The following is a 26,605-nucleotide window of genomic DNA, read 5'->3' on the forward strand; positions in this document are numbered from 1 at the left end:
TCTCAAGGTAGATGATCATACATAAAAGTACGTCTAGAAATTTATCAGATGAAGTGTACTTCAAGAGAACCATAATTCTATAAATATAACTTTGTTGGACATCAATGCCTCTTGTAGGACCTTACACTATTGGTACGAGCAGAGCCAACATCCCAAAGCCAATAGAAGCTAATGTAACTGAGAACGGTATTCTGCCTTTGTCCTTCCTCACGAACATTGCTTCATAGAATGGGATATTGGTGATCACTAGCATTCCACACAGAATGAGCTGGGGGGAAAATACATTCAAGAGTATATTCCGGCCACCTGTCAGAATTTGACTAAGCCCTCCGACCAGACAAATAAGGTTGAGTAATGCGACAGTTGCAATGATCACATATTCTGGAGCTGATGACCCGAATTCCATGATTTCTTGCTCGTATCTCTTGGATTCGTTTTGTTCACTTACCTTTGATGTAACTGCAAATGTCATCTTCGACAGTCCTAGTAACTTCCGGACAGTGTCAGTCAAGCCATAGAGATATGAGGTTATTCTTCTTACCATCCACATCCTTTGTTCGTTCCACCATCCTTTCAATGTGTCTCCACATGATAATGCCTCATACAGGCTATACATATTCTTCACACATAAGACATATATGAAGGGTGTGATCCATGGACTCGTAATCTGAATGACACAGGAGGATCATATTAGTTTTAATAGAAAGCATATGAAACTAAATTGAGGCTTTTCCTATTATGAAAACATTACCTCTGGGAACAAGGAGATGCCTTTGAGGAGAGCTAGTGAAGGAATGATGACATAATATAGTGTTGGGATTGAATTGGGTGCCCATAATCCATAGATTGAGTAGCCCATTTGATGCCGTAACTTGATTTTTCCATGCCCAAACATGAAGGGGCAGTATTTTGAAAGAAAAATTGAGAAGCTACCTTCGCTCCATCTCTTGTGTTGCAGTAGTGTCTGAGCAAGTGTTGTTGGAGCTACACCCAGAAATGCTGGTCTTGGAGGATTGCTGTGGACTGACTTCCATCCTCTGCAATGTATTTCCAGTCCGGTGATTATATCCTCTGCTGGGTAACCATATTTGATCCCAATCTCATCTCCCCACTGTGTGTCATGTTCATACGTGGAGGCTGCTAAAGACTTCGCTTTCTCTTCAATCTCATCTATGTTCTCTTGTGTTTTGTCTTTGATTCCTCCGTCCCAGTCCTCCTTGTAGTCTTCGGTGAACCTCCTTCCGCAAAGGATCTCCCTTCTGTGGAAACATCCAGTGCCAACATACATAGGGCCACCCACACTATCCATACCACCCATCAACACCTTTAGATTGAGTAGCTATGTTAGTGGTAGAACATACATGCACAATGATTGCTCATATTATGAAGAACATGAGAACGCAACTGAAGTTATAGTTTGACATCGCTGACCTGATTGGTTACTTGGTGGGAGTTCCCATATATATTATTCTTGGTTAAATTGTTATAGTTCTGGGGGAATTGCACAAATCCAATCTTGTGACCCATTTCTTCATCAAGGAAGAAGCACAGTGCATCTCTGATTGTATCGCAATTGTTGGAATACATATCACAGTCCACATTCATGATGATAGGGCTGTTGCTTATCACTGATGACACTCTTATCTGCATTTTAATAGAAAATTTGTCACATTTAGAAAAAATCATTATGATCATAGAATTCCAACCTTTCATGGAACAATTGTGAATAAGTTCTTTTTCATTTCGCGCTCTATTTTGTGCCTTGGTTTTCGTTTGCTATTTTGCTTGTTTTTGTTGTTGGACGACGCCATCTTGGCAATTCTTGTAACTCAAATGATGTGCAATTGGGTGCGCTTTCAAGAAAAAATGTCTAGCGGTAGGGAACAAGTTATTATTTATATCTAAAACCAACATATTTTAAGCTCACATTCATTACACGTATTTCACAAAATGCTACTCGTACTAAAGAAGTGGAGAGTTTTGTACTCCCTCAACTCTACAAACAATCCAATGACACAAAATGAATTATTAGGGTGTGAACTCCATGGTACAATTTTCTCAAAGGACAAGAAATTGCATGACAACATTTTGCTAATTTGGTTACTCTTGCAAACATTACTGTTTACTTAAAACTTCAAAATTATGAATTAGAATATGTTTCAACTAATATGCTGCTAAGAATCAGTATAAGAAAATGGGCTAATGAAAACTATAAAATTTACAATAAATTGTATGCTTAGTACGATGTGGCAAGATTATTGAGTGCACCAGAGCATTCATTGCCCCAGCTTTGAAATTATGGTGGTGCTGAGGCCGCTTCTCCCGTGCCATGTATACAAGTGTTGGTAGCACATTTCCTTCGTCATCATTTGCATTTTTGTCTTTGCCCTCTATCAGAATCTAGCAAAAGAAAGAATTATATAACTTGAAACTCCCAAATACTCCATCCGTCTCATAATATAAGAGCGTTTTTGACACTACATTAGTGTAAAAAACACTCTTATATTACGGACGGAGGGAGTAGCATGCAAGTTATTTACTCCAGAATCATGCAAACCTTTACTCAAATTTTGAGGGCAGGAAAGCTACCTGAACAGTTGCTTGGTGATTTTTTGAGGTATTTTCTTGATCCCATTCATGAAATCCTTTATCATTTGCTTTGACTTCCTCCGAAATTTTACCTGACAAAACAGCTGTATCAATTCGCTCAGTCATAGCTTCATACATCTCCTGCCCAAAAATGAAAAAAAGTCAGTTGTCATGCCAAATGCTGAGCACTGCGGGTAGGCTGCACTTAACATTAAGCATCTCATCTAGTCACATGTGTGTGCCATGTCGTTCCCTGTTCAATAGCCATTTGATTACATGTGTTAAAGAAAATATGTTTGGAAAATCTGCTTACCCTGATAAGTGACCATTCCTCTGGGCTGCACAAATCTTGATGCCCATCTGACTCTGAGAAGTAAGCGGCTGGTGACCTTGGCTCAATGTTATATCTCTTGCAGAATGGTATCCAGTGCTTTGCAAATAAGGAGGCCTCCCACAGAGCATAGAAAGTGAGAATCGAACCTCCGTCGTCCGAAAGGTACACACTAATTTTTTCGGCTGGGTAATTGTATGCCATGAGCGATAGGACGGTGGAGATGACAAGACTTGGTGGCTCTGAGTGTGGATCTGCCGTGCATACGAAGATATCCACACAAGGTAGCCTCTCTCCATACCTTCTCCAAGTGACATAGTAACTGTGTTAATGCTCAGTGCGGGAAGTACATGTTTTAAAGCAGTAGAACCATACACCTGACACCCTTAAACCTTCAAAACAAGTCCCTACTTTGGATCTTGTTTTGGCAGAAATGAGTCTGAAGTACTCACTCCCTGGTTTATGGGTTGAGCGTTTAAGGGTGTCTCGAAATCTAAACAGATGATGGAGATGGACCCTTTAAACTGCAAAAATAATAATATTGATATAGGTCCCTTACACCCTTAAACCTCAGTGCAGAAATGTGTCTCTAAATCTAAACAGATGATGGAGATGGACCCTTTAAACCGCAAAAATAATAATATTGATATAGGTCCTTTAAACCACCATTTTTCTTTTCTTAAGATAAGCCCTTTAAACCGGAAAGGAGGGAGTATCTACCTTCTTTTCTATAGAAAAGGCCGCTCAGTCTAGCACTCTAGCTTATTTATTTACCTTCTAAGTTAGTGAGCTCTGATCATCAATGTAAGCCCTTTGGCGTTGATAATGCCTTATCTTGCAATCATAGTTCTAAACAATCTGATCATTTGCTTTAACCCTTTGTACCATAGAATAGAAACCCTTGTGCTGCATTCTAAGTTTAAAAATCAAAAGCATCAAACTTTTGTCTAATTTGTTAACAGAAAGATAGTTATATGTTATTTGGCCTGCGTAGCTTTAAAGCTCGAGGTAATATCACTAGCAGTCACAAAACTTGCGTTGGATGTGCATTTTAGTGCTAAAACTTGCAAAATACATCGTTGTAGTCGCATAACTTGCGTTTACGTGCACATACGGTCACAAATCCCGTCTGCCTTCATACGACGTGCTGGCGTGGCATACCTGGCCCGCTGGCAGCCTCTGATTCCGTCCAGCGCGGCGCGCGCGCGTCTTCTTTGCAGAAAACCCCTTAGCCCGTTTCGTAATTAGCTGAAAAACCCCTCCAACGGGGGAACAGGCAGGCCTGCTATTTTTGCCCAAAGGGTCCCCAAAAATGCTACCCGTTCATTCCCACTCCTCCTTACCGCTTCGTCTCCCTCCTCTGTGTCGCTCCTCTGTCTCCGTCGATTTTTCCAACACGGTGGCGGCACGGCGGCTGTCGTCGTAGGACATGGATGACCCGCGTCGTCGGGTGCGAGGCGATCCAGCGCCGCCGTATGGTTAGTCCTACTGTCCTCTGTCGTTTCTGACTCTGCATCTGTTCGTTGTTATGTTCGCCGTCTCCGACGTAGTTAGGGTTCATGGGGTAGGGCGATCAAGTCTGATTGATGTACGTTGGCGCCGTGCGTAGCCCGTTCTGGACTTAGGCATTACGTACGGATGGTTGTTGGGGCCCTGCTTGCGGAATCGTGCTAGGGTTTAATTAGGGGTTATTGAGGAGGTCGCTTTATCCATAGAAATTGATGATCAGAGGAACGAGAGGCCTCCATGTAAATTGTTCTAGTGTTTAATTGGGGGAAATTATTTATTAGATATTTGACAATGTGTACTGCTGCTAGTTGAATCTTTCAAAAGTCTGAATGTGTGCAGTGTTATCTGAAGTCTGACAATGTGTAATCCTGCGCCTAGTTTAGTCGTCAGTTAAATTCAGTTAGGAATAAAACGGCTAGTGCATGAGCTTATTTGTAGGAGTAACCACGACGTGTGGTGTTAGAGTCCTAGTCGGACACAGATGGGCACTTGTAGTAGTTGTAGGATTAGAAGTCCAAACCGAGTAGGTTTGAGTGCTAGTCCAAGCTGCTATATATATACGCACGTATAATCCCTGTAACTTGTACCGATCAGAAGAAAAGCAATAAAAGAGCAAGGCACGTCAAGAGCCTTTGGCTATCAATCCATCGATCAGTTTTGTTCTGCCGAGAGGTTTCGCCGAGACAGCCGATCGCTAGCTTCGCTAGTTGCAAGCTCGCCAGCTCTACTACAGGAATCAATTAAGCTGCTTGCCTGCTAGCTAGCTTTGCACATCATACGTGTATTAGCTCCTGGGAGTTTTGGTCTAGGATCAAAAGCCAAAAGCCAACATTATTTGTGCACTGACCGAGAAACGAACTTGCTGCCGCTGTTTGACATTGCTGCAGTTAACTGAAGTTGGCATTTGCTGAATTTTTTCTCTGAACTTGTTGGGAGGACTGATGTACTTGTTAACTGAATTTTTTCTCTGAACTTGTTGGGAGGATTGATGTACTTGTTAACTGAATCTGACATTTTAACATGATGTACTGATTTGTTATGAACTCTTTTACATTGCAGGAGATTTTGATGGTCTGTTCAGTGTTGAGATCCACCATAGTGGTTTCTTTTGTGGCAGTGACATAAACAGAACATACATGGACTATGAGGTTGATTGGTTTGACAATTGTCAGACTGACACTTGGTCCTTACTCTGGATTGATGACTTTCTTCTGCAGCTGGGCTATGATAGACAAGCTTCAAAGATTGATGTTTACTGGTGTGAACCAAGAAAGACAGTTAGTGATGGCCTGAAGCTCTTGACCTGTGATGCCGACATTGTTCTTATGATTTGTGCAACATTAGAGCACAAGAACCTGCTGCTGATAGTAGACCATGGTGATACCCTGCAGTCATTAAACAAAGATGATGTTCTGACAAATGGAGTGAAGGATCCACCTAAGGTTATTACTCCAAAGAGGCATGGAAAAGAAAATGTCAGTTATCCAGAGAAAGAGCAGAGTCCTAGAGAGAAAATGTCAAGGACAACAAGGAGATCTATGTCATTTGGAGAAGGATGTAGCTCAAGGAATGCTATGGAGGAGGAGAATATTGAGGATGTTAACAATAGTGAAGAAGAGGGAAATGATGAGGATGCAGGGTCAGAAACAGATGAGGAGTTCTATGAGAGTGACTATGAAGTTGCAGAAGGTGATGATGATTTGTTTGACGCAAATGTAGACAAAGATGTTGATGATCACAGAGAGAAGAACATATTGCCAGACTTTGAAGAAGAACTTCCAGAAGATGCTTTGGAGGACAGCCACTTAAATATGTCGAAAGAAGAGAAAGAGAAGCTGAAGCACAAATTCAGTACTTTCAACCCAACAACTGATCTGAATGCACCTGTGTTTAAGATTGGGTTGGTGTTTGCAGATATGAAGGAATTGAGGCATGCTCTCACTGCATACAGTGTAAGGAATAGGGTGAAAGTGAACAAGCTCCGAAATACTTCAGTATCACTAGAGGCTGTATGCAAGCCTGGTTGCACTTGGTACTTGAAGGCAGGTAAAGATAACAGGTCAAGTAGCATACAGATCAAGAAGTATGTTGACAATCACACTTGCACAAAAGCATGGGACCTGAGAGTTCTGACTGCTCCTTTTCTTACTAACAAGTTCAGAGAAGAATTCAGAGACAATGAAAAAATGCCTCTGAAGAAATTTTCAGATAAGGTGGAGACAGAATATAATTTGGTTCCACACAGGAGTAAGTTGGGAAGAGCTAGGAGAGCAGCAGTGAATCAAATAAGGGGAGTAGATGATGACCAATATAATACTTTGTGGGACTATGGTCAGGAGCTTAGAAGGAGCAATCCAGGAAGCCAGTTCTTCTTGTGCACTAAGGAAGTATTTGATGAGAAGACAAAGAAGGTACAAGACCACTTTTCCACATTGTACTGGTCATATGATGCATGCAAGAGGGGATTCCTTAAGGGATGTAGACCAATCATTTTCCTGGATGGTTGTCACATTAAAACGAGATACAAGGGAACATTACTAACAGTCGTTGGAATCGATCCCAATGATTGTATCTTTCCAGTAGCATTTGGGTTATGTGAAGTGGAGTCAACCCATAGCTGGGAGTGGTTCTTAGCATCCTTAAAGGATGACCTGAACATAACGAACACCTCACCATACACCATTATGAGTGACAAGCAGAAGGTTAGTACTAGATCATTCAATTTCTTCATTGCAACAACATAAGTGTGTGCTGTTTTGCAGAGATTAATGTGTTCTGGTTTGCAAGGATTAATAAATGCAGTGAAAAAGGTTTTCCCTCATTCAGAACATAGAAACTGTGTTAGGCACATTTATCAAAATTTCCATAAAGTACACAAGGGAGAGCAGCTCAAGAATGATCTATGGTCTATAGCAAGGTCCACTAATGAAGCTGCATACACCAGGAACATGGATCTAATGAAAGAACACAGCTTGGGTGCCTACACCTGGGTTGAGAAATTGGAGCCAAGAACATGGATCAAAGCATTCTTTGACCCGTTTTGCAAGTGTGACATATTACTAAACAATATGTCAGAAGTGTTCAATAGGTTACTCTCTTGTTACTTTTTCCTCTCTTGTTATTTTCTTGTCAACAAAAAATCAAATGCCAACTGTGTGCTTACATATTTGGTACTATTTTGCAGTTACATTTTGGATGCGAGGGAAATGCCAATTAAGTCAATGTTGGACCAGATAATGTGGAAGCTAACAAACAGGATTGTTGGTAAGCAGAGAGAGGCAGAGAAATGGACAGGCAGATTATGTCCCAAGATACAGAAGAAATTGGACAAGTATGTGGAGTGGGCAAAGAACTGCAGGGTGCAAGAGTATGGGCAAGGTGTTTTCAAGGTTTTCTCTTTGAACAACACATACATTGTTGACCTGAACATGCTTTCTTGTGAATGCAAAAGGTGGGTACTATCTGGCATACCTTGCCATCATGCAATTGCATGTTTTAGGCATGAGAGAATTGAGCCAGAGAGCATGGTCCATTCATGCTACACTGTTGAGGAATATAAGAAGTGTTATGGATTTAATATGATGCCAATGAGGGACCCACAGCAATGGGAAAAAATGCATGGCATTGCTGTTCAGCCACCCCTGTACACAAAAGTAATGGGCAGGCCTAAGAAGAACAGGAAAAAAGATCCAGAAGAGAAGAAAGACAAGACTGGGGGTGAAAAAATTGAGCAAACATGGTGTGACCATGCATTGTTCTGTTTGTGGAGCTGCTGACCATAACAAGAAGGGCCACCACAATCATGTTAATCAAACAACAACTGAGGAAACAACAATTGAAGAAGAATATGACGACCCAAGCATAATTGCTGTACCATCCTTTGCTTATATATTTTCCCCTCTAATCTTCAAACTATACTTAAACATTGATACATTGGCTTCACCTGTTGCAGAACATCATGCCACACAGAGTCTACCCTCAGCTCGATCCAACACAAACCCCTGACTCAATGGTTTACAAGATGCAAGAAATGGTAATATATTCAGTGACAAAATTATGCAGATGTAATTACCATTTAAGTGCTTACATACCCACCTTTTTATATTGTACTTGTGTGAGCAGGAGAAGTTTACATATCCAGCACCTAGGGAATTTGCCCCCCTACCTGAGTCTAGCTTCATTGCCAATGCCAGAGACTCAATTCCTATGGTTAGAGTTACAACAGCCATGTCAAGAGGCAGGGTGAGAAAGACTGCTAATGAGAAAGTTGCAAGGCCAAGAAAAAAGCAGGCAAGGGAAGGCAATATTGCAATGGGAAGCAATGTTGCAACAACTGGAAGCAATGCTCCAACAAGTGGGGCCAATGCAAGAGAAGGTGGCAATGCAAGAGGAGGGGCCAATGCAAGAGGAGGGGCCAATGCAAGAGGAGGTGGCAATCCAAGAGGAGCAAGAGCTGCTGCTCCAGATTTCTTCAACTTGCTATTTGGACCCGATGGATCCACAATACATGAACCGCCACTTGTCATGCAGGGTGAGGAGGAGGTCATTTTTAGCCAAAATGCACCAGGAGCTAGCCAGGATCCTTATCTCTATGATGAAGGTTGGCCTGATGATCTGCATGACTTTTTGTCTTTATAGTTTACATTACATGCATCTTTAGGTGAAAGTCTGATGAAGTTCATGAATGAACTTGTTGGTTTGGTGATGGAGTTCATGAATGAACTTGTGGTCTCTAGTTCAGTACTTATTTAGAAGACGACGTGATAACAGTTATGTCACTTTTGGTTTGGTTCGTACGACTAAGAAACTACTTATGTTAGTGCCAAATATGTCATTTCAATTATGGTCTGTTCCTGTTCACTTAAGGTCAATTTGTCCGTGCTAGATCCTTGTTGCAAGTCTGCTATATTACAAATCTTGGCCAAAAGCTTAATAAAACAGCAGAAATGTTGTCCAACTTGGTCAAAAGAGTTGCTGCGATTTTTTGCCAAAACGGATTTATAAAACAGCAGATATCCTGTCCAATTTGGTCAAAATAGTTGCTGAGATTTTTGTCAAAAATGATTTATAAAACAGCAGAAATTTGGTCAAAATAATCAATTGACTGAACGGGCTAAGGGGTTTTCTGCAAAGAAGACGCGCGCGCGCCGCGCCGGACGGAATCAGAGGCTGCCAGCGGGCCAGGTATGCCACGCCAGCATGTCGTATGAAGGCAGACGAGATTTGTGACCGTATGTGCACGTAAACGCAAGTTATGCGACCACAACGATGTATTTTGCAAGTTCTAGCAATAAAATGCACATCTGACGCAAGTTTTATGACTGCTAGTGATATTACCTCTTAAAGCTCTAATGCAGATTCTCAGTGCACTTAGTGTTGTGTGGTCTGAAACTCATAGGCTGCCGTCTCTGGGCCATCTCGTTGAAGTACAGCATATTAAGAAATAAGAATAACCCAAAAGATAATTAAATTTAAACTGCAGAAAGGTCTTACATTAAGTTACAAAAGGAGTACTAAATTATGAGAACTAGAACACGACGGGCTCATACCTATGCAAAACACCCATTAGAAATTGCCCGCTGTGTTTTGTTAAATCCGGTACATTTCTTTTCTTGAATATATGGTTCACTATTGTGAGTTGTGACACTGGTCTCGTGTACCTAACTGAGTCCAAGAGCTTCAAGAAAATCAGCCAACATATTGAAATATGTGGCATGTTCATAGCATCTACAGTGGACGGCCCGGACATGACACAGACATGAGAAAGAAGAAAAATGTAATCCAACCGGATCGGACCCCACAAATCGACTCATGTATCCAGGCTGTCACCGAATCCTCAAACTTGACCCATATGCGGGGAGGATATGAGGGTGTCTAGGTGTGTCTTGGCAGTCCATCAATCATATGGATTAAACCGACTCCATCCCCACCAATCATGTAGATTAGACCAAACAATTTCGGAAATATATTGCACGCACGGATAAAATGAGGGTTCAAAACGAACACGCCCGACTATCCGAACGCGTCCGTGGACGTATGATAGGGCCAGATTTGCACATTGTGGTTGTATACGCTCTCATCGTTTATGCTCAAAAAAGCAAGTTAGCTGTTTACACTATTGACCTGGTGAGTGGTGGCATGTATTGTCACAAACTCACAATCCGGGCGGTGTACAGGCCAGCAAATAGCGTTGCTGTCAGCTCCATTGCCATCGCGGGACTAGTTTGGCTTTTAACAGCCTGTCTATATAAAAAATATACGCATATAAAATCTGAAATTTTGGAAACAACCAAAGTTTCTTGTCGTGACACAGCCGGAGCCCGGAGCATACAGCCCCCGGACGTGGTGCGTACCTGGCGGCGAGCCTGTCCCTGAAGGGGCGGCGGCGGAGGGGGCTCCAGCGGACGGACTGCGTGACGGCCCAGTAGGCGGCGTACCAGAGCTCCGCCGCCAGCATGCCCAGCCACGCCGCCCTCCCCTCGCCGGCGGCCGGCACGCGCGTCGCCCGGTAGTAGAGCAGCAGGAGGATCCCGGCGGCCACCGTGACGGCGTGGAGCCTGTACACCGCCCGGCCCCCGTGCGTCTCCGTCTCGAACAGCCTCCTGCTCCTCTCCATCTTCCAGTCTCGCCTGTCGCTCTCTTGGTCCTTTGTCTGCCTTTGGACAGGGGCACACGCATGTAGTGAGGGCCCTGTTCGGGAGGATCTGGAACTCCTGTAGTTGTACTGAACAGCCGACCAGGTGGAGGCGTGGACTGGATTGGTGGACTGGTTTGGTGGACTGGATTGCCCGTCGCAGTGCCCCCACTCCACGCGCACACACCCCGTGGCCCCGTAGGACATTTCCAACACAGACTCATCAAATCGTCTCGACCGGACGGTCCGGACACTATCAAGCCTCCAGTGCAGACACACATTTTAGGTTGGACCGGTTCGGACATTCAAAATTCCAATGCCGGCCCCAAACCAGGGTCCGGCGCCGTCATCCCCTCTATGCAACCGTAGTGTACAGATTAGACTCGGCGTGTAGTCATCCGTGTCGCCCCGATGCCAAATGGTGCCCGGCCCTAGTGAAGCAAGAGTCATCCCAGCCGAAGCTGTGTAGCTGCCTCGACTACTATCTGAGCGGCGGTGGCTCGCGCCGCACATCGTCCTAGTCGTCGGGGTTCGGGAGATGCCTCACCAAGGCGGATGCACGCCCGGAATGGCACCGGGTGCAGCGCTTGGCGGTGTTCGCCAAGACCGGCGTGCCACCGCCCTAGGTCCTCGCTAAGCTTGGGCCTTCGATCAGTTCAAGACCACCAAGAAGATGGTTGCCCGTCGTTGGCGTCATCTTAAGTAGCAGCTCCTCCTTGTCGGGCTGGTTGAGACCGAGTGCTCGATCGGCCTCCAAGCCAACAAGACCCAAGGTGAAAGAGGCGGCCGAGCGTCTACGTCGTGAGCGCGACGCCCCGGCCATGGACAGATGCCGCGACGGCTGGAGTTGTATCCTCTACTGGCACGACTATGAAGACTCAAACGCCGGCACCAACGGCAACTGTGGTGCCGGTGGGCTTGGAGGCCATGCCTACGAGGTGGTCGTGCGCTACTTAGCCTAATTTTAGTTTAGTTATGTTAAGTTAAATTTTGAGTAGTTTGGATGAAACTTGTTAAATCCTATCTAATATGCATGTAATATATCGTACTAGGTTTAATTTCGTGTGTAATTCTTGTTTGAAATGTTCGGACGAGGGAAATTATGGAGACAATTTTGGATGGCCGACGCCATCCAGATGTCGGCGGATACGTCAAATTGATCATACAGTGCAATATATAACAGGTACCTTAAACTCATTCAACAAAACTAAGTGAGACAAAGATCAAAAATCCATAGCGAGAACACTCAGTGATTCGAATGTGATATGTACAATCCAGTGGCACCTTGCTCTGTACATTGGGATCTTTGTCCAATGGTCCAAATGGCTAGATCCTCTGTATCCACCTAATGGTCTGGTCCTATCCAAGTCTCTGATATTTCGATTCACATAGATATGGTGATTTTTGGCACTGCACAGTCTTCGACAAGTTACTTTCATAGTTAATATTCTTACAAATATGTTGGTGAGAAAACATAGAAAAAAATTGTACTGTGAGACTATTTTCATCGGTACAACTTTGCTTAATTATTGTGAAGCGTTTCCTCTTAGTTAGTGCTCTCGTTGGCAAGATCTAAGAGATGACAGGATACAAGAGAGGGAGAGATGGTTGAAATGATTTGAGGTGGGCACAGGTGGGATGAGAAGGGGTTAGGTGCAGCATTGTGGATCAAAATAGAGGGTTTACGCGAAATGACCATGCCCTGGCCACGTTGCTAAATCTGGACAGCTTATTCTTTATTCAATGGTGCAGATGGTTAGATCCTATGTATTCATGTGTCCACCTAAAGCCCTGATTCTGTACAAGTTGCTCCCATACTGGGATTTTACTAGTGCTAGAGGAGACTGAGTTAGATGTGTCGTCGATTGCATCGGCGTTCTTGACATTTTCTGTTTGGGCATTTTTATTTTCACAGGGGTAATTTGATCCATGGTTAATCCTGAGTCGAAGGGCTACGCATATTGCCTCTACCCAACCCGGGGCTCTGCCACATATATATAAATACAATTGCACATGAAACTATCAGAGCAAGTGTTTCGAGAGAATCATAAACCATACCAACTTGAGTACTTAATTACACACTGATGCCTCTTGTGGGACCTTAAACTATTGCTGGCAGTAAAGCCAACATCACAAAGCCAATAGAAGCTAGTGTAACTGGGAATGGTATTCTGCCTTTGTCCTTCCTCAGGAACATTGCTTCATAGAATGGGATACTGGTTATCACCACCATCCCACAGAGAATGAGCTGGGGGAAAAGTGCATCCAAGTGTATATTATTCCATCCAACTTTCATGACTTTACTTAGCCCTCCCAGCAGGCAAACAAGGTTGAGTAAAGTGATAGTCCCGATGATCACATATTCTGGATCCGACGACCCGAATTCCATAATCTCTTTCTCATACCTCTTGGACTCGTCTTCATCGCTTACCTTCGGTGAAACCACAAAATTCATCTTTGACAGTCCAAGTAACTTCCGGAGATTGTCAAGGACTCCAAAGAGGTACGAGGTTATTCTTTTGACCAACCACATCCTCTGCCCATTCCACCATCCTTTCAGCGTGTCTCCAGATGATAGTGCCTCATATAGGCTGTACATGTTCTTCACACAGAAGACATATACGAAGGGTGCAATCCATGGACTTGTAATCTGAACGACACATGAATATTACATCAGTTTTTTAATACAAAACATATATGTAACTAAGGTGAGGCTTTTTCATAGCATGAATCATTACCTCTGGGAAAAGGGGGGTGCCTTTGAGGAGGGCCAGTGAAGGGATGATAACATAATACAGCGTAGCGAGTGAGTTGGGTGCCCATAGTCCATAGATATGGTAGCCCATCTGATGCCGTAGCTTGGTTTTTCCATGCCCAAACAAGAACACGTTGTACTTGGAAAGGAAAATTGATAAGTTACCCTCGCTCCATCGCTTATGTTGCAATATTGTCTGAGCAAGTGTCGTTGGACCTACACCCATAAACGCTGGTTTTTTAGGATTGTTGTAGACCGACTCCCATCCTCTGCAATGTATTGCCAATCCGGTGATTACATCCTCCACCGCGCAACCATATTTTACCCCAATTTCATCTCCCCACTGTGTGCCATGTTCATATGTGCAGGCTGCTAAAGACTTGGCTTTCTCTTCAGTCTCATCTATGCTCTCTTGTAATTTGTCCTTGATTCCTGCATTCCAGTCTTCCTGGTAGTCTTTTGTGAACTTCCTGCCGCAAAGGATCTCCCTTCTGTGGAAACATCCGGTGCCAATATACAGAGGGCCACCCAAACTGTCCATACCACCCATCTCCACCTATTAGATTGAGTGGCCATGTTAGTGCCAATAATATAATATAAATGGAGAACATGAGAATGTAATTCAAGTTACAATTTGGCACTGCTGACCTCATTGATGACTTGGAGGGAGTTCCCATATATATCATTCTTGCTCAGATTGTTATAGTTCTGAGGGTACTGCACAAATCCAATCTTGTGACCCATTTCTTCGTCAAGGAAGAAGCACAGTGCATCTCTGACCGCATCGTTGTTGTTGGAGTACATATCACAGTCCACATTCATGATGATAGGGCTGTTGCTTATCACTGATGATACCCTTATCTGCATTTCAGCAGAAAAATTGACACATTCTAGTTAAGTCCATTAGGACAAAAGCATTACAACCTTTCATGGAATAAAATTGTCATATAATTCCCTCAAAAAAATTGTCATCTAAACACCAATTCCACTCCAGTAAGCTAAATTGATGTGGTGTCAAGCTACTCTCAGCCTCTCACTGTCTCTTGTTAGGTGGAGGGCAAAAGAATGGGATCAGTGTATCACCAAGTGCTTTTAAGTATCAGCAAGTGCATACATTGGGTGTATGGTATTAGCTAACTTCTTTGTAGCTTCTGTACATTCAAAACCCAAACTTTATAGAAATCACAGTAGGGAAACCTACTGTCTTCCTAAAAAAATTGGGTGTATGCATATGATTTGTGATAACAGATATACGTTTGAATGCATGTATTGACCATTGTGTTTTGCATGCACCCATGAATATGGTGCGCATTTTGGATTTTACTCTATGTCTTTGGTGTCACTAGAAGATGAGTAGACAATATCTACTCAAATTTGTGTGTATATAAGCATAGTCCAATTGCAACTTGGATTTCAATGCTGTGCAGCAGACATTGATTTGTTGCAGGTGCTAATCGTATGAATGCATAGTTGCATACTACAACCAGCACACCTCAGGAACTTGAGCCATGTGACAGGAGGTATGTAGTCCTTGTGCTCTGTGTAGCTTTATAGACATACCGCAAGTGACTGATTGGGCATCAATCAACTTTCCTATTGATTCTGGCACACATCTCGTTGCAACACATTCAGTGACAGTAAGCCCAGGGACTATTTTCCTATTGAGGATTTCAGACTGTACCAACATATTTTAAGCATACATTCACTTCATTTGTTTCACAAAAGGCTGAAGAATCGAGGTTCTTGCATTTTATCAACTTTCATTCTCCCAAATGCTTGGGAAATTTTTATTGTGGACTAGTGATACAATGAGGTGAAACTGAATGAAGAAAGCAGAGAATAACATTTTGGTTACTCTTGTCCAATAATGCAGTTTATCAAGAACTTCGGAATTATGAATTAGAATATGGTGCAGGTGCAGCTAGTATTTCGCCAAGAATCAGTATTAGAATATGAGTTTACTAATGAAAACTATAATCTTACAGTAAACTGTCTACTTAGCGTGACGGGGCAAGGTTAGTAAGATTACCAGAGCATTCATGGCCCCAGCTTTGAAGTTATGGTGGTGCTGAGGCCTCTTCTCACGCGCCATGTAAACAAGTGTTGGTAGCACATTTCCTTCATTATCAACTGCATTTTGATCCTTGCCATCTATCAGAATCTAACAAAAGAAACAAGTTTAGAACTTCAGACTCCCAAATACCATGCAAGTTATTTACTCCAAAATCATGGAAACCTTTACTCCATTCTGGAGGGCATGACAGCTACCTGAACAATTGGCTGGTGATTCTTTGAGGTGATTTCCTGGTTCCATTCATGAAATCCTTTCTGCCTTGCTTTGATTTCTTCGGGAACTTTGCCCGACATGACAGCCGTGTCTATTCGCTCAGTCATTTCGTCAAACATGTCCTGCCCAAAAGATGAAATACTATCAGTTGCCATGCCAAATGTTGAGCACTATATATAATAATCTTGTCATCACATCACCAGTGTGTGACAACACATTCCCTGTTCAATAGCCAGTTGATGCATATATTTCAAAAAAGAAGCTGTACTATCTGCTTACCTTGATCAATGACCATTCTTTTGGGGTGCACAGTTCTTGATGCCCATCTGACTGTGAGAAGTAAGCGGCCGGTGACCTTGGCTCAATGTTATATCTCTTGCAGAATGGCAGCCAGTGCTTTGCAAACAAGGAGGCCTCCCACATGCCATAGTAAGTGAGAATCGAGCCGCCGTCGTCAGAAAGGTACACGCTTAATTTCTCGGGCGGGTAATTGTACGCCATGAGCGATAGGATGGTGGAGACGACGAGGCTCGGCGGCTCCGAGTAGGGGTCTGCAGTGCACACAAAGATGTCCACAGAAGGTAGCCTTTCTCCGTGCCTTGTTCAAATGAAAAATTAACCGTGTTAGTGCTGAGCATGACAAATATGTGTTTGAATGATGAAGTATATGAAAACAGGTCCCTGGTTAACTAGTTTTTAAATCCGGTTTTGCTACCCAGGAGATTCAAAGTGCTCTGGTTTGCCATGATGGGACCGTGTACCTATCAGCTGATGAGTCCCGGAGCTTGGACCAAACCAGCCAACCGTACTGAAATTTAAATTCTGCACCGTGTTCAGCGCTGATTTCGACCTGGTGGGTGGTATGGGTCACTCAGTCGTACCCTCGACTTGTTAAATGCATTTGAGTTGTTGTATACATCAGGCTTAATAGACATCACCGTCAGCTTCCATCATTTTCACAAGATTAATGTTGTGTCAAAAGCAATCTTTGCCTGTCTAACAAAGACACATATAAATCTGAAATTTGGAAATAACCAAAGGTTTTGGCATGTTGGAAGTTTTTTTTGTTATGTATTGATCAAATAAGAAGAGAAATCTGTGTTTTCGAAATAATTGTATGCTATAGCGTGTCACCTTGTGACATTAGTCATTAGCTATATTTTATCACCTTTGCTAATTCTCGTGTAACTGTACTTTTTTTGGGGGTGCAAACTCAGTCGATTTTTCAACCAGATTATGGGCGCAGTTCCATTCGAATCGTGACAAAGTGCGTATCTTCCTTTCGATCTTTTTTGTTTTGTTTTCTCGGGGCAAACATAATCGAACAGCTGCATCTTTGTTTCAGCCCAGCCCACTAGTGAGATAGCAGTAAAAATGGTTAACGTCCACTAAGATGGAATGCCTAAAGTTCTCAAAAAAGGAAGAAGATGGAATGCCTAAAGGCTACCAAAAAGTGGCTTGTATAGACATTAAAAGAATATACTATCTCCCCGTCAAAAAAAAATACTGTATCTGTACCAAAATATAGGACGTTTATACAATTCAAATTGAACAGCAAAAACACCTTATATTTTGGTACGGAGAGAGTATTAATCGTTGCAGTGTTGTCAAGCACAATTTCCCAGAAGTCTCAACCGGCCGCTCATGTATTTCCCATATATCTTGTCACAAGGAATGTTGTCGAAAATAATATATGAGTGGCATCTTTTTTGGAATGAAAAAAAAAATCATATCTTGTTTTTTTTGCGGGGGATATCTTGTTGTGCATGAAACGGATGGGGTGTCACCTTCTCCTCGTTGGTACACAGCCCATCTGCCCATGCCCTAAAGCCACTAACTGGGATTGTTGGGTGATTATAAAAAAGGAAATAAAAGAAACTGGTAAGATTTTTGGGTGTTCATGCGGCCGTGCACGCGCTCGGCGTGGTGCATGAGGCCAGCAAAACAAATTAATCGGAACGCCGCGGTAGGTAACGCAGACGCAGACGCACGGTGTACTCCTAGCGCTGGAGGAGGCAACAGCACCCGTACGTGTAGCTACTGGTGGCCAGTGCAACTATGCCACGACAGCACGCGTCTGTTCTGCCCGGCGGCCCGTTAGAGGCACGGACAAGTGCATGTGGGAGGGACGTGGTGGTTTCCTCTTCTTCTTCTTCACCGGGCAAAGGCAAGCAAGATGAGCGGCACTCTCTCTGGTCGTACTACACAAGTCCTACGTACGAGGACGACGACGACGACGTGTCGCCTCGGCTACGGATCAGGCAACAAAGTAGTGGTAGGAGCAAGCAAGGGGAGCACGTGCGTACGTACGCCTGCGCGCAACTGCATGATATACTATCTCTTGTTTCAAACAAGAAAAGAAGAAGAAAACTGCGTGGCATCTCCCTCGATCATGCCATGCGGCCGCGCGCGCGCCGTTGGTGGGTCGGCCGGCCGGTCGTACTAACACGGACGGATCACGGACGTGGTGCGTACCTGGCGGCGAGCCTGTCCCTGAAGGGGCGGCGGCGGACGGGGCTCCAGCGGACGGACTGCGTGACCACCCAGTAGGCGGCGTACCAGAGCTCCGCCGCCAGCATGCCCAGCCACGCCGCCCTGCCCTCGCCGGCGGCCGGCACGCGCGTCGCCCGGTAGTAGAGCAGCAGGAGGATCCCGGCGGCCACCGTGACGGCGTGGAGCCTGTACGCCGCCCGGCCCCCGTGCGTCTCCGTCTCGAACAGCCGAGTCCTCTCCATCTCTGCTAGCTCACTCTCTCCTGTCGATCGAGCTGTCTCGAACGCTTGTGTGTGTATGGTGGATGGAGGTGCTCGCGTACGCCACGCACATATATGGTAGCTGGGAAGGCCGGAGCCCGGAGGCCTTGCGATCAGCAGTGACGCTCGGCTAGCCGGGCCGGTCCAGCTCTCTCTCTCTCTCTCTCTCTCTCTCTCTCTCTCTCTCTCTCTCTCTCTCTCTCTCTCTCTCTCTCTCTCTCTCTCAGATGGCGTCTAATTGGCCACCCACCCGCGCATGGCCACAGACACACAGTTGGCTCTGGCGGCTCTGTGCTGTGCTGGGCAGCCATCTAAAACGTGCGTACGTGCACATGCCGCCGGTCTCCTCGCACAGTGCACGACTCTCAGTCCACGGCTCTGTCCCCGTGTGACTGATGAATCCTTTGGATCCACCAGCGTACGTCTCCTCCGGTGCTCTCGATCTGGCGTCCGGTGTGATGCGAGGAGGATGGATGGATGGACAAGCCTGGCTGGCTGGTTATCCTTGAACCAGCAGAGGCAGGCATGCAGTGTCATGCTCATGCGCGGCATACATGGATGATCTTGAACCGATCATCGCCAGCTCGCTGAATCCACGGAGAGCGGGAAGAGCGTCGATGAGTGATCAAGTAGTCGTCCTTGGGGACCCGGCCGGTCCATTCCTGGAGATACGGACTGCGTCGATGCATCATTGGTGGGTTCCTGGACAAAATTGCATTACACAATGTGGGTAACGGTACGTGCCAGGGTTCCGATCTACTCCTACTGCTTTGCAGCGTGCCTGGTTAGCGACTTGTATAGGCTAGTCATACCGGAAGTAATTTAGACAGTAACTAATTAACATATTCCAAGACAAATTTGTTTATGTTTCATGAAGTTAATGAGGAAAAGATACTTGTGGTAACATAAATATATTACTATAACATAACACACCTCGAGGTAAAATGAGTCCATGTTTCAATTAATGAAGGCTGACATGTTACCATCTATATATTACTGTCCATTATGAAGGTACTACCTCCGTTCTGTTTTTTTGGCATTAGTGTAGTGACGGAGGAGTACTTTGCAGCGTGCTTGGTTAGCGACTTGTATTGTACTCATATAAGGCTGGTTGTAATGCTAGTATCATAGCTAGTATCATGCATGCCAACTAAGCAATTTTGATGATGTGTCATAGCATTAAATGAAGAAAGAGATGGTGGAGTATCATATAATGATGCCGTATCATAATAAATACTATGCTACTTTGTGTCATGCATGATAATAAATAAAGTACTACATGATACTGATATATAATACTATGCATTAGGGAGGTAGTATCATACACTAGTATCATATGCATGATACTAGTATATGATACTCCCCATTACAACCGTAATAATACTACTACTACTGTATGTATGTCCGCAGTTAGCAGCCGGGGGCCTTGGAGTACTACGCAACATTTTTATGAAATTGCTTGCTTGTCGCCCTCGAGAGAAGAGATGCTTCATGCACCACGTTCGCCGACTGTAGCTAGCAGGTAGAGCAGTGATCGTATAGCTGTTAGGATATATAATCGGGCGAACAAAAGAAACGAAATTGCTTCTCGCGAGGACGAAGTCAGAACCTCGTCTCCTACTCCAGTGGTTCAAGTCTACGACGCTGTGGCGCCGTGCCCGTCTCCGTCGAGCACACAGGCCAGAGAGAGAGAGAGAGAGATCGAGCGCATACGCAACGAGCACAAGGATAGGATAGAGACAAATTATATGTAACTGGCGGGTAGATATCGATCGGCTATCTGGCTTCTCTTCCCCGGCTAAACCGGCGACGCAACCGAGGGAATGTGTGCGTGCGGCACGCGGTTGCACCAGCCTACCGCCGACGAAGAAGCACACGTCCTGCTCGTCCGTCCGTGTCCGGCCGCGAGTGCTCGATGCGCCGTGTAGCGACGGACGAGCGTGCCAGCCGCCTCTTTCTGCCTACGGAGAGAACCGTCGATCGCCTGGGTGGGCAGTGATCGAGGAGTAGTCGCCGTGGACCCAGCCGGGCTGAGGACGAAGAACTCTGCATCGACAGCCAAAGGACGCACCGATCGTCACTGAATCCCTGGACCAGATGCCTGGTCACACACACCCGGCCACCCGCGCCTAGCCAACCATATACTAGTATCTCTCTGCTGCCATCTACATACACTTAATAACTGCGGACTGTAGCGATGATAGGTGGATTTCCCTTCTACACCAGATCGCATCCGCCATCTCTATACACTAATCATCCCGTATGCTTCCTGTCACTACCTTAGACAATGCGGGGCACAGTGTCAGGATTCCAACTTTTGCTATTGCTATTTAGGGCGCTGCTACGTGTCCCCGTAGCCGTCCGATATAGTGCCCGTGCCTCGTATGCCCCTTCATTAATTCCCGCAACAGTGCGATGTTGCAAAAACAAACAACCTTGCCCCCGGCCCGGACAGAGCTGTGCCCAGCGCGGCGCCGCCCCCAACCCGCCCATGTTCCTACAATAAGACCCATGTTGCAAAACTTGCATTTCAAGATAACCTTTGTTGCAAGACCATCTCCGGCCTCTTCTTTGTATTCCTGTAACAAGAACCTTGTTGCAAAAATTTCAAGAACATGCGCCTTGCATGCCTCCTCATTAATTCCCGCAACAAGCGCGCTGTTGCAGAAACAAACAACCTTGCCCCTGGCACCGACAGAGCTGCGCCCAGCGCGGCGCCGCCCCCAACCCGCCCATGTTTCTGCAACAAGACCCATGTTGCAAAACTTGCATTTCAAGATAACCTTTGTTGCAAGACCATCTCCGGCCTCTTCTTTGTATTCCCGCAACAAGACCCAGGTTGCAAAAAAAATGCAACCAAGGTGATGTTGTGGTAGAAGCTTTGTGTCAGCAGATCAAGCCGAAAAGCTTCAGCACGGTTTGGCCTTGGACGAGCAGTCCAGTATGCTCTCAAACATCTTGGCGACGACCTCGGCGAGCTCGCCACCGGCTAGCTAGATCGCCGGAAGCAAGACAACGAGCAGTTGCGTCACCAGGAACTGCTCCTTGGCCATCTTCCTCAATGTCGTCGCTGAATAGTCGTTGTCGTAGACAAGCCTGGACGAGTTGTTGCTTTTCTTGATGTGCTCCTCTAGTGGCAACGGCGACGCAGGGGTTAGCCGGATGCGGAGGGACGCCGAGCAACGACAAGGGGTGCGGCTCACCGGCGAAGCGCGCGGGCGGACGACGCTGGCCAAGTTGTTAACTCACAGTGAGTTTTGGCTACGGGTAAGAAAAGTGTGGAGGTGTTTCGCTCGTGATAAGGATATCGGTGGAGTGGGGGCCCACGTGACGCGTGTCAATCGCTGAAGGAGGCGGACGCGGCATGGTTATCAGCCGGTTGAAGCTAATCGTTTCCCATTTAGGAATATATATGCTTCAATATACTATATCAACGGTTAGCAGCCGAGGGCCCTTCGATCTACCATGATTTTGAAATGCATGTTGTGTGCCGGGTTTGATGTACCCCCTTCGTCCGGGTGCATATAGGGCATCTAACGAAAAAATAGCATTCCAAATATATAAGCCACCGTGCTTGGAAGAAGCTCCTCGTTCCCCCTGATCATTGATTTTTATTTTACATTCTGCTAATTTTATTGGCTGAGACATTAAATAGGATTTGCGTAATTGTTGTGGTTTTGTCACGGCAGATATCCTCATGAAAGGACTTAGTCGCGAGGCCAACACATCTATGTGGTAGCTTGAAGGGGTTGAGCGGAATTGAGAGACGCAACACACAAGACGAGGATTTAGACAGCTTCGGGCCCCGGGAAACATCATCCGGTAACAACCCTACATGCTGTTTGTGGCTAGGTCTTATTATGATCACGAGAGAGTCGCCGGTAAGCCGGCTCTTTGTGTCTAGCCCTAGATCTTGTTTCTTGTTCCCTATCCTCCTTTGGGGAGCCCTGCCCCTCCTTATATAAGTTAGAGGGGCGGGTTACATGTGGAGTCCTATTAGGATTAGAACTAACTTATTCTCTATTACAAGTCGGATACAAGTACGGGTCTTGCTTCCTCGTAAAGGAAATATTCCTCATGCCGTCTGTCTTAAGCCGGCCTACCATAATATGAGCCGGCCTACTGGGCCTTGGGCCTAGTCTTCTGTGTGACCCGCCGTCGGGGTCATCCATGAGTCGTCTGACCAGTGAGCCGCCAGTCCCGTGAACCGGGCGGCCACGATGTTGTAAGCCGGTGCGGGAGTCCATTGAGTAACGACGACCACCTGTGCCACAAGATGTTTGTGTGCCTCCATCTCCGCAGTATAATATCACTTTTTGTCATAAATAATTGCCCTGCATAAACAATATTGCAGACCAAGGCAAAGATAAACTTGCTCTCTAACAAAAAAACACACGCACTAATAAAACAAACTTGGATGGACATCACCTGATATGTTAGGCCAGAAATAATCCGCCATGGAGTTGATGATATCTATGGTGGAATTGAAATGACTCACGGGTGAGCCGCTCGTGGCGTGGTAAACCAGCGGGGACGGGCGAGTCAGTTGCAGGCGCGGTAAGCCGCACGGACGGACGAGTCAATCGCAGGCACGATAAATTGCGCGGACGGGCGAGTCAGCCGCATCGTGTTGATGTATACCGGACCGCAGGGGCAGTGGTTTGCGCACATCCGCTGAGCAATTTGACATAGCGCGGATGTCGACTCGACCTCCAATGACAGCGCACGAGGACCGGATCATATTTTAGCCATGAGATAATTGACCTGTGTATACAATAGCATACCTCAAAAAAATCTATTGATGATATTTCATTATACCAAAGAAGAGTTTAGAAAAATAGCACCTGATTATGGCAGGACCAGCTCAGGGCCGGAATGGCAGCAGTGAACGGTGAATCAGTAGTCGTGCAGGGCGGCTTGAAATAGCGCAAGGTGACCAGGCCGGCGACTCAAAGGCCGCCGCGGCAGCTTAAGCAACAGCGGGATACAACAGCAACTCAGAAGGAGACCGTGGCAGAGGGCGGCTTAGATCGGGCTGGTTCCGCGAGGCAGCAGAGACAGGCGCCTCAAAACGAGGTCACGGGCGCAAGAGGAATCTGGATCGTAGCCGACTCCGTTTTCAGGTCATAGCCATTTTTTTTGAAAGTTGCTCTGACGATCCGCCAGCAGTACTTGATCTCTTCCGACTCGGCTGGATGTAATAATCAACGACCAGACACATCTGATCTAGTAGTACTGGCCCTCTTCCCCAAAAGAATAGTTGATGATGGATTTCACGTGGCAGGGTAGTAGTACTACTACTCCTACTAGTTTAGTACTTTTCTTTGATATGTACATGCGTGGGTTTCCCTCAGATGAATAGTAGCAGTGATTAGTTAAATCTCCTCGCACCTCGCTGCAACGCCGAGTCGTATCTGGACTTGAGTACCTGACAATTGATTTGTACCTCCGACGATTTTTCCTTCATCCGGATATTGCAACAGTGTGGATGACTCATGATCCGACAGTTTGAAAAATACACTGCCTAGAAAATCACGGTCGGTCTTTCCGAACTCTTTTCTCCTGGTGTTTGCGGCTTGTCGTAGTACTTCAACTCTGATTTGATGTCTGACACAAGTAGTCCCAGCAGCGCCTGCCTCTGGATTTGTTTGGTGTATACGGCTGTTTATATGATCTATGCGTACGGCGGCTGCAGCACACCTTTTCGTCGGTCTCGGCGACCTATGACTGCAACTGCCAAAAATCTGTTCTTGGATTCGGATTCGACGCATCGCGTCGCGTCGGCGACACACAGAAGAACGCAAAACCCTAAATTCCCTTGAACTCAATCTCATCGGCGTTACCGCTGACCACTTTTCAATCTTGACCAATGATCTCATAATTGGTGTGAATTCTTCCACGCCGGCTCTTGTTCAGCCGGAAAATTGCAAACTCCTCGATCCCTAGGGAGATCCCTCCAAGAACTCAACACCACCGTGCGCGAGCCCCACGGTGGGCGTCAACTGTCGTGGTTTTGTCACGGCAGATGTCCTCATGAAAGGACTTAGTCGCGAGGCCAACGCAACTATGTGGTAGCTTGAAGGGGTTGAGCGAAATTGAGAGACGCAACACACAAGACGAGGATTTAGACAGCTTCGGGCCCCGGGAAACATCATCCGGTAACAACCCTACATGCTGTTTGTGGCTAGGTCTTATTATGATCACGAGAGAGTCGCCGGTAAGCCGGCTCTTTGTGTCTAGCCCTAGATCTTGTTTCTTGTTCCCTATCCTCCTTTGGGGAGCCCTGCCCCTCCTTATATAAGTTAGAGGGGCGGGTTACATGTGGAGTCCTATTAGGATTAGAACTAACTTATTCTCTATTACAAGTCGGATACAAGTACGGGTCTTGCTTCCTCGTAAAGGAAATATTCCTCATGCCTTCTGTCTTAAGCCGGCCTACCATAATATGAGCCGGCCTACTGGGCCTTGGGCCTAGTCTTCTGTGTGACCCGCCGTCGGGGTCATCCATGAGTCGTCTGACCAGTGAGCCGCCAGTCCCGTGAATCGCCAGTCCTCCGGCGGGTTATCGGTGAAGTGCCAAGTCTGGCCAGGTCATACTTCCGGCCAGGTCATACCGCGGGGTATATCCCCGACATTAGCCCCCAGTTTAATTTGGATTTATCCATGTTAAACTGATCCTGTAAAACAAACACAAGAACAACTTTGACAGATTGTGTTCCGGGTTAAAAATTCTTGTACGCCGGCACCTGATCATCCTTAATTCCTTGTGCTCCAGGTTAAATATTCCCCTGAGACGGGACCTGATTATCCTTAAGTCCAAATGTCATTTCCTTCATCTAGAAAATCCGGGTCAAATAAGCTAGCTTCATACTCAATTTGCTGATGTTGGTTTCTCACAGAAAAATATTGTGAAGAATAATCCACTTGAGTCGGCTTCCAAGGCGCTGGGTTAAATAATTTTGGTCTTCAAATACTCATCTGATATTCAGCCGGCTTGAAGATGTAAAACTTGCCGGTTTATCATTACCAAAAACTGCTGGATTATAAAACAGATGATGCCGGGTCATAATTGTTGTTGACACCGGTTTATGTAATTGATCCTCCTGATTTGCTCAAAACTAATAATTCGAAGATTTTTCTCCCTTATATCCATATTACCTGTAGCCCCCAAGTCTTGAGCAGAACAAAGTGATGGTTTAAGACTTGATCCAATAAATGTTGCAACTTTGAAGAAATCGGGTTTATTCATCTCAATCATATAAACTGAATACTCCACACATGTAGCCCCCAAGTGCCGGGTTGTCATGCTTGCAGCAACCTGGGACTTGTAATTGCTTTATGCTCATGAAAACTTCAACCAGTGTAGCCCCCAAGTGCCGGGTCATTATGCAATAATGAGCAGGGACTTTGTAGATATGATCATGTAGACTTGAACAGCAACGTGTAGCCCCCAAGGGCTGGCTCAGTAAGATAATACTAAGCTGGGACTTTATATACTTCATTAATAATAACACCATATGATGTAATCTCCACCATAGGGCTTGAACCCACGTCCACAAGGTTAAAAGCTTTGTACTCTACCAACTGAGTAGTGGATCTTTCAATATAATGGATTAAGGCTTGTGTACCTTGAATTTTTGACAGGAGCAATTGGTAGCCCCCAAGGGCCGGCTCATTTAGAATGTGATGAGTCGGGTCTTCAACAAGTTGAGCAAAAAATGACTTTGCATTAGCCCCCAAGTGCCAT

At 45.4% G+C, this 26,605-nt stretch overlaps 3 protein-coding genes across 4 annotated transcripts; 1 reads left to right on the plus strand and 2 right to left on the minus strand.

Annotated features, from left to right (window-relative positions):
- Positions 1–54: 54 nt before the first annotated feature.
- On the minus strand, positions 55–11,161 carry LOC125509660 (cellulose synthase-like protein E6). 2 transcript variants are annotated; one of them, XM_048674674.2, is made up of 7 exons: positions 10,783–11,160; positions 2,903–3,221; positions 2,590–2,730; positions 2,269–2,400; positions 1,432–1,644; positions 752–1,324; positions 55–667 (listed from the first exon to the last, which is right to left on the minus strand). In XM_048674674.2, exons 1-7 carry the CDS (start codon positions 11,043–11,045, stop codon positions 122–124), a joined length of 2,187 nt encoding a protein of 728 aa, XP_048530631.2. In that variant the 5' UTR covers positions 11,046–11,160; the 3' UTR covers positions 55–121. The 2 variants fall into 2 exon arrangements, with proteins under 2 accessions (XP_048530631.2, XP_048530632.2); XM_048674675.2 differs by lacking the exon at positions 2,269–2,400 and having other exon boundaries at positions 10,783–11,161.
- On the plus strand, positions 5,449–10,773 carry LOC125509662 (uncharacterized). The gene is made up of 4 exons (XM_087526402.1): positions 5,449–7,131; positions 7,192–7,517; positions 7,614–8,462; positions 8,552–10,773. Exons 1-3 carry the CDS (start codon positions 5,566–5,568, stop codon positions 8,203–8,205), a joined length of 2,484 nt encoding a protein of 827 aa, XP_087382528.1. The 5' UTR covers positions 5,449–5,565; the 3' UTR covers positions 8,206–8,462; positions 8,552–10,773.
- Positions 11,162–13,083: 1,922 nt separating the features above from the next.
- LOC125509661 (cellulose synthase-like protein E6) lies at positions 13,084–18,975 on the minus strand. The gene is made up of 7 exons (XM_048674676.2): positions 18,581–18,975; positions 16,385–16,703; positions 16,087–16,227; positions 15,848–15,979; positions 14,467–14,679; positions 13,802–14,374; positions 13,084–13,713 (listed from the first exon to the last, which is right to left on the minus strand). Exons 1-7 carry the CDS (start codon positions 18,838–18,840, stop codon positions 13,165–13,167), a joined length of 2,187 nt encoding a protein of 728 aa, XP_048530633.1. The 5' UTR covers positions 18,841–18,975; the 3' UTR covers positions 13,084–13,164.
- Positions 18,976–26,605: the final 7,630 nt, after the last annotated feature.

The sequence above is a fragment of the Triticum urartu genome, chromosome 5A, assembly GCF_056163025.1.
Source record: "Triticum urartu cultivar PI428250 chromosome 5A, HENAU_Tu73, whole genome shotgun sequence".
Lineage (NCBI taxonomy): Eukaryota > Viridiplantae > Streptophyta > Magnoliopsida > Poales > Poaceae > Triticum > Triticum urartu.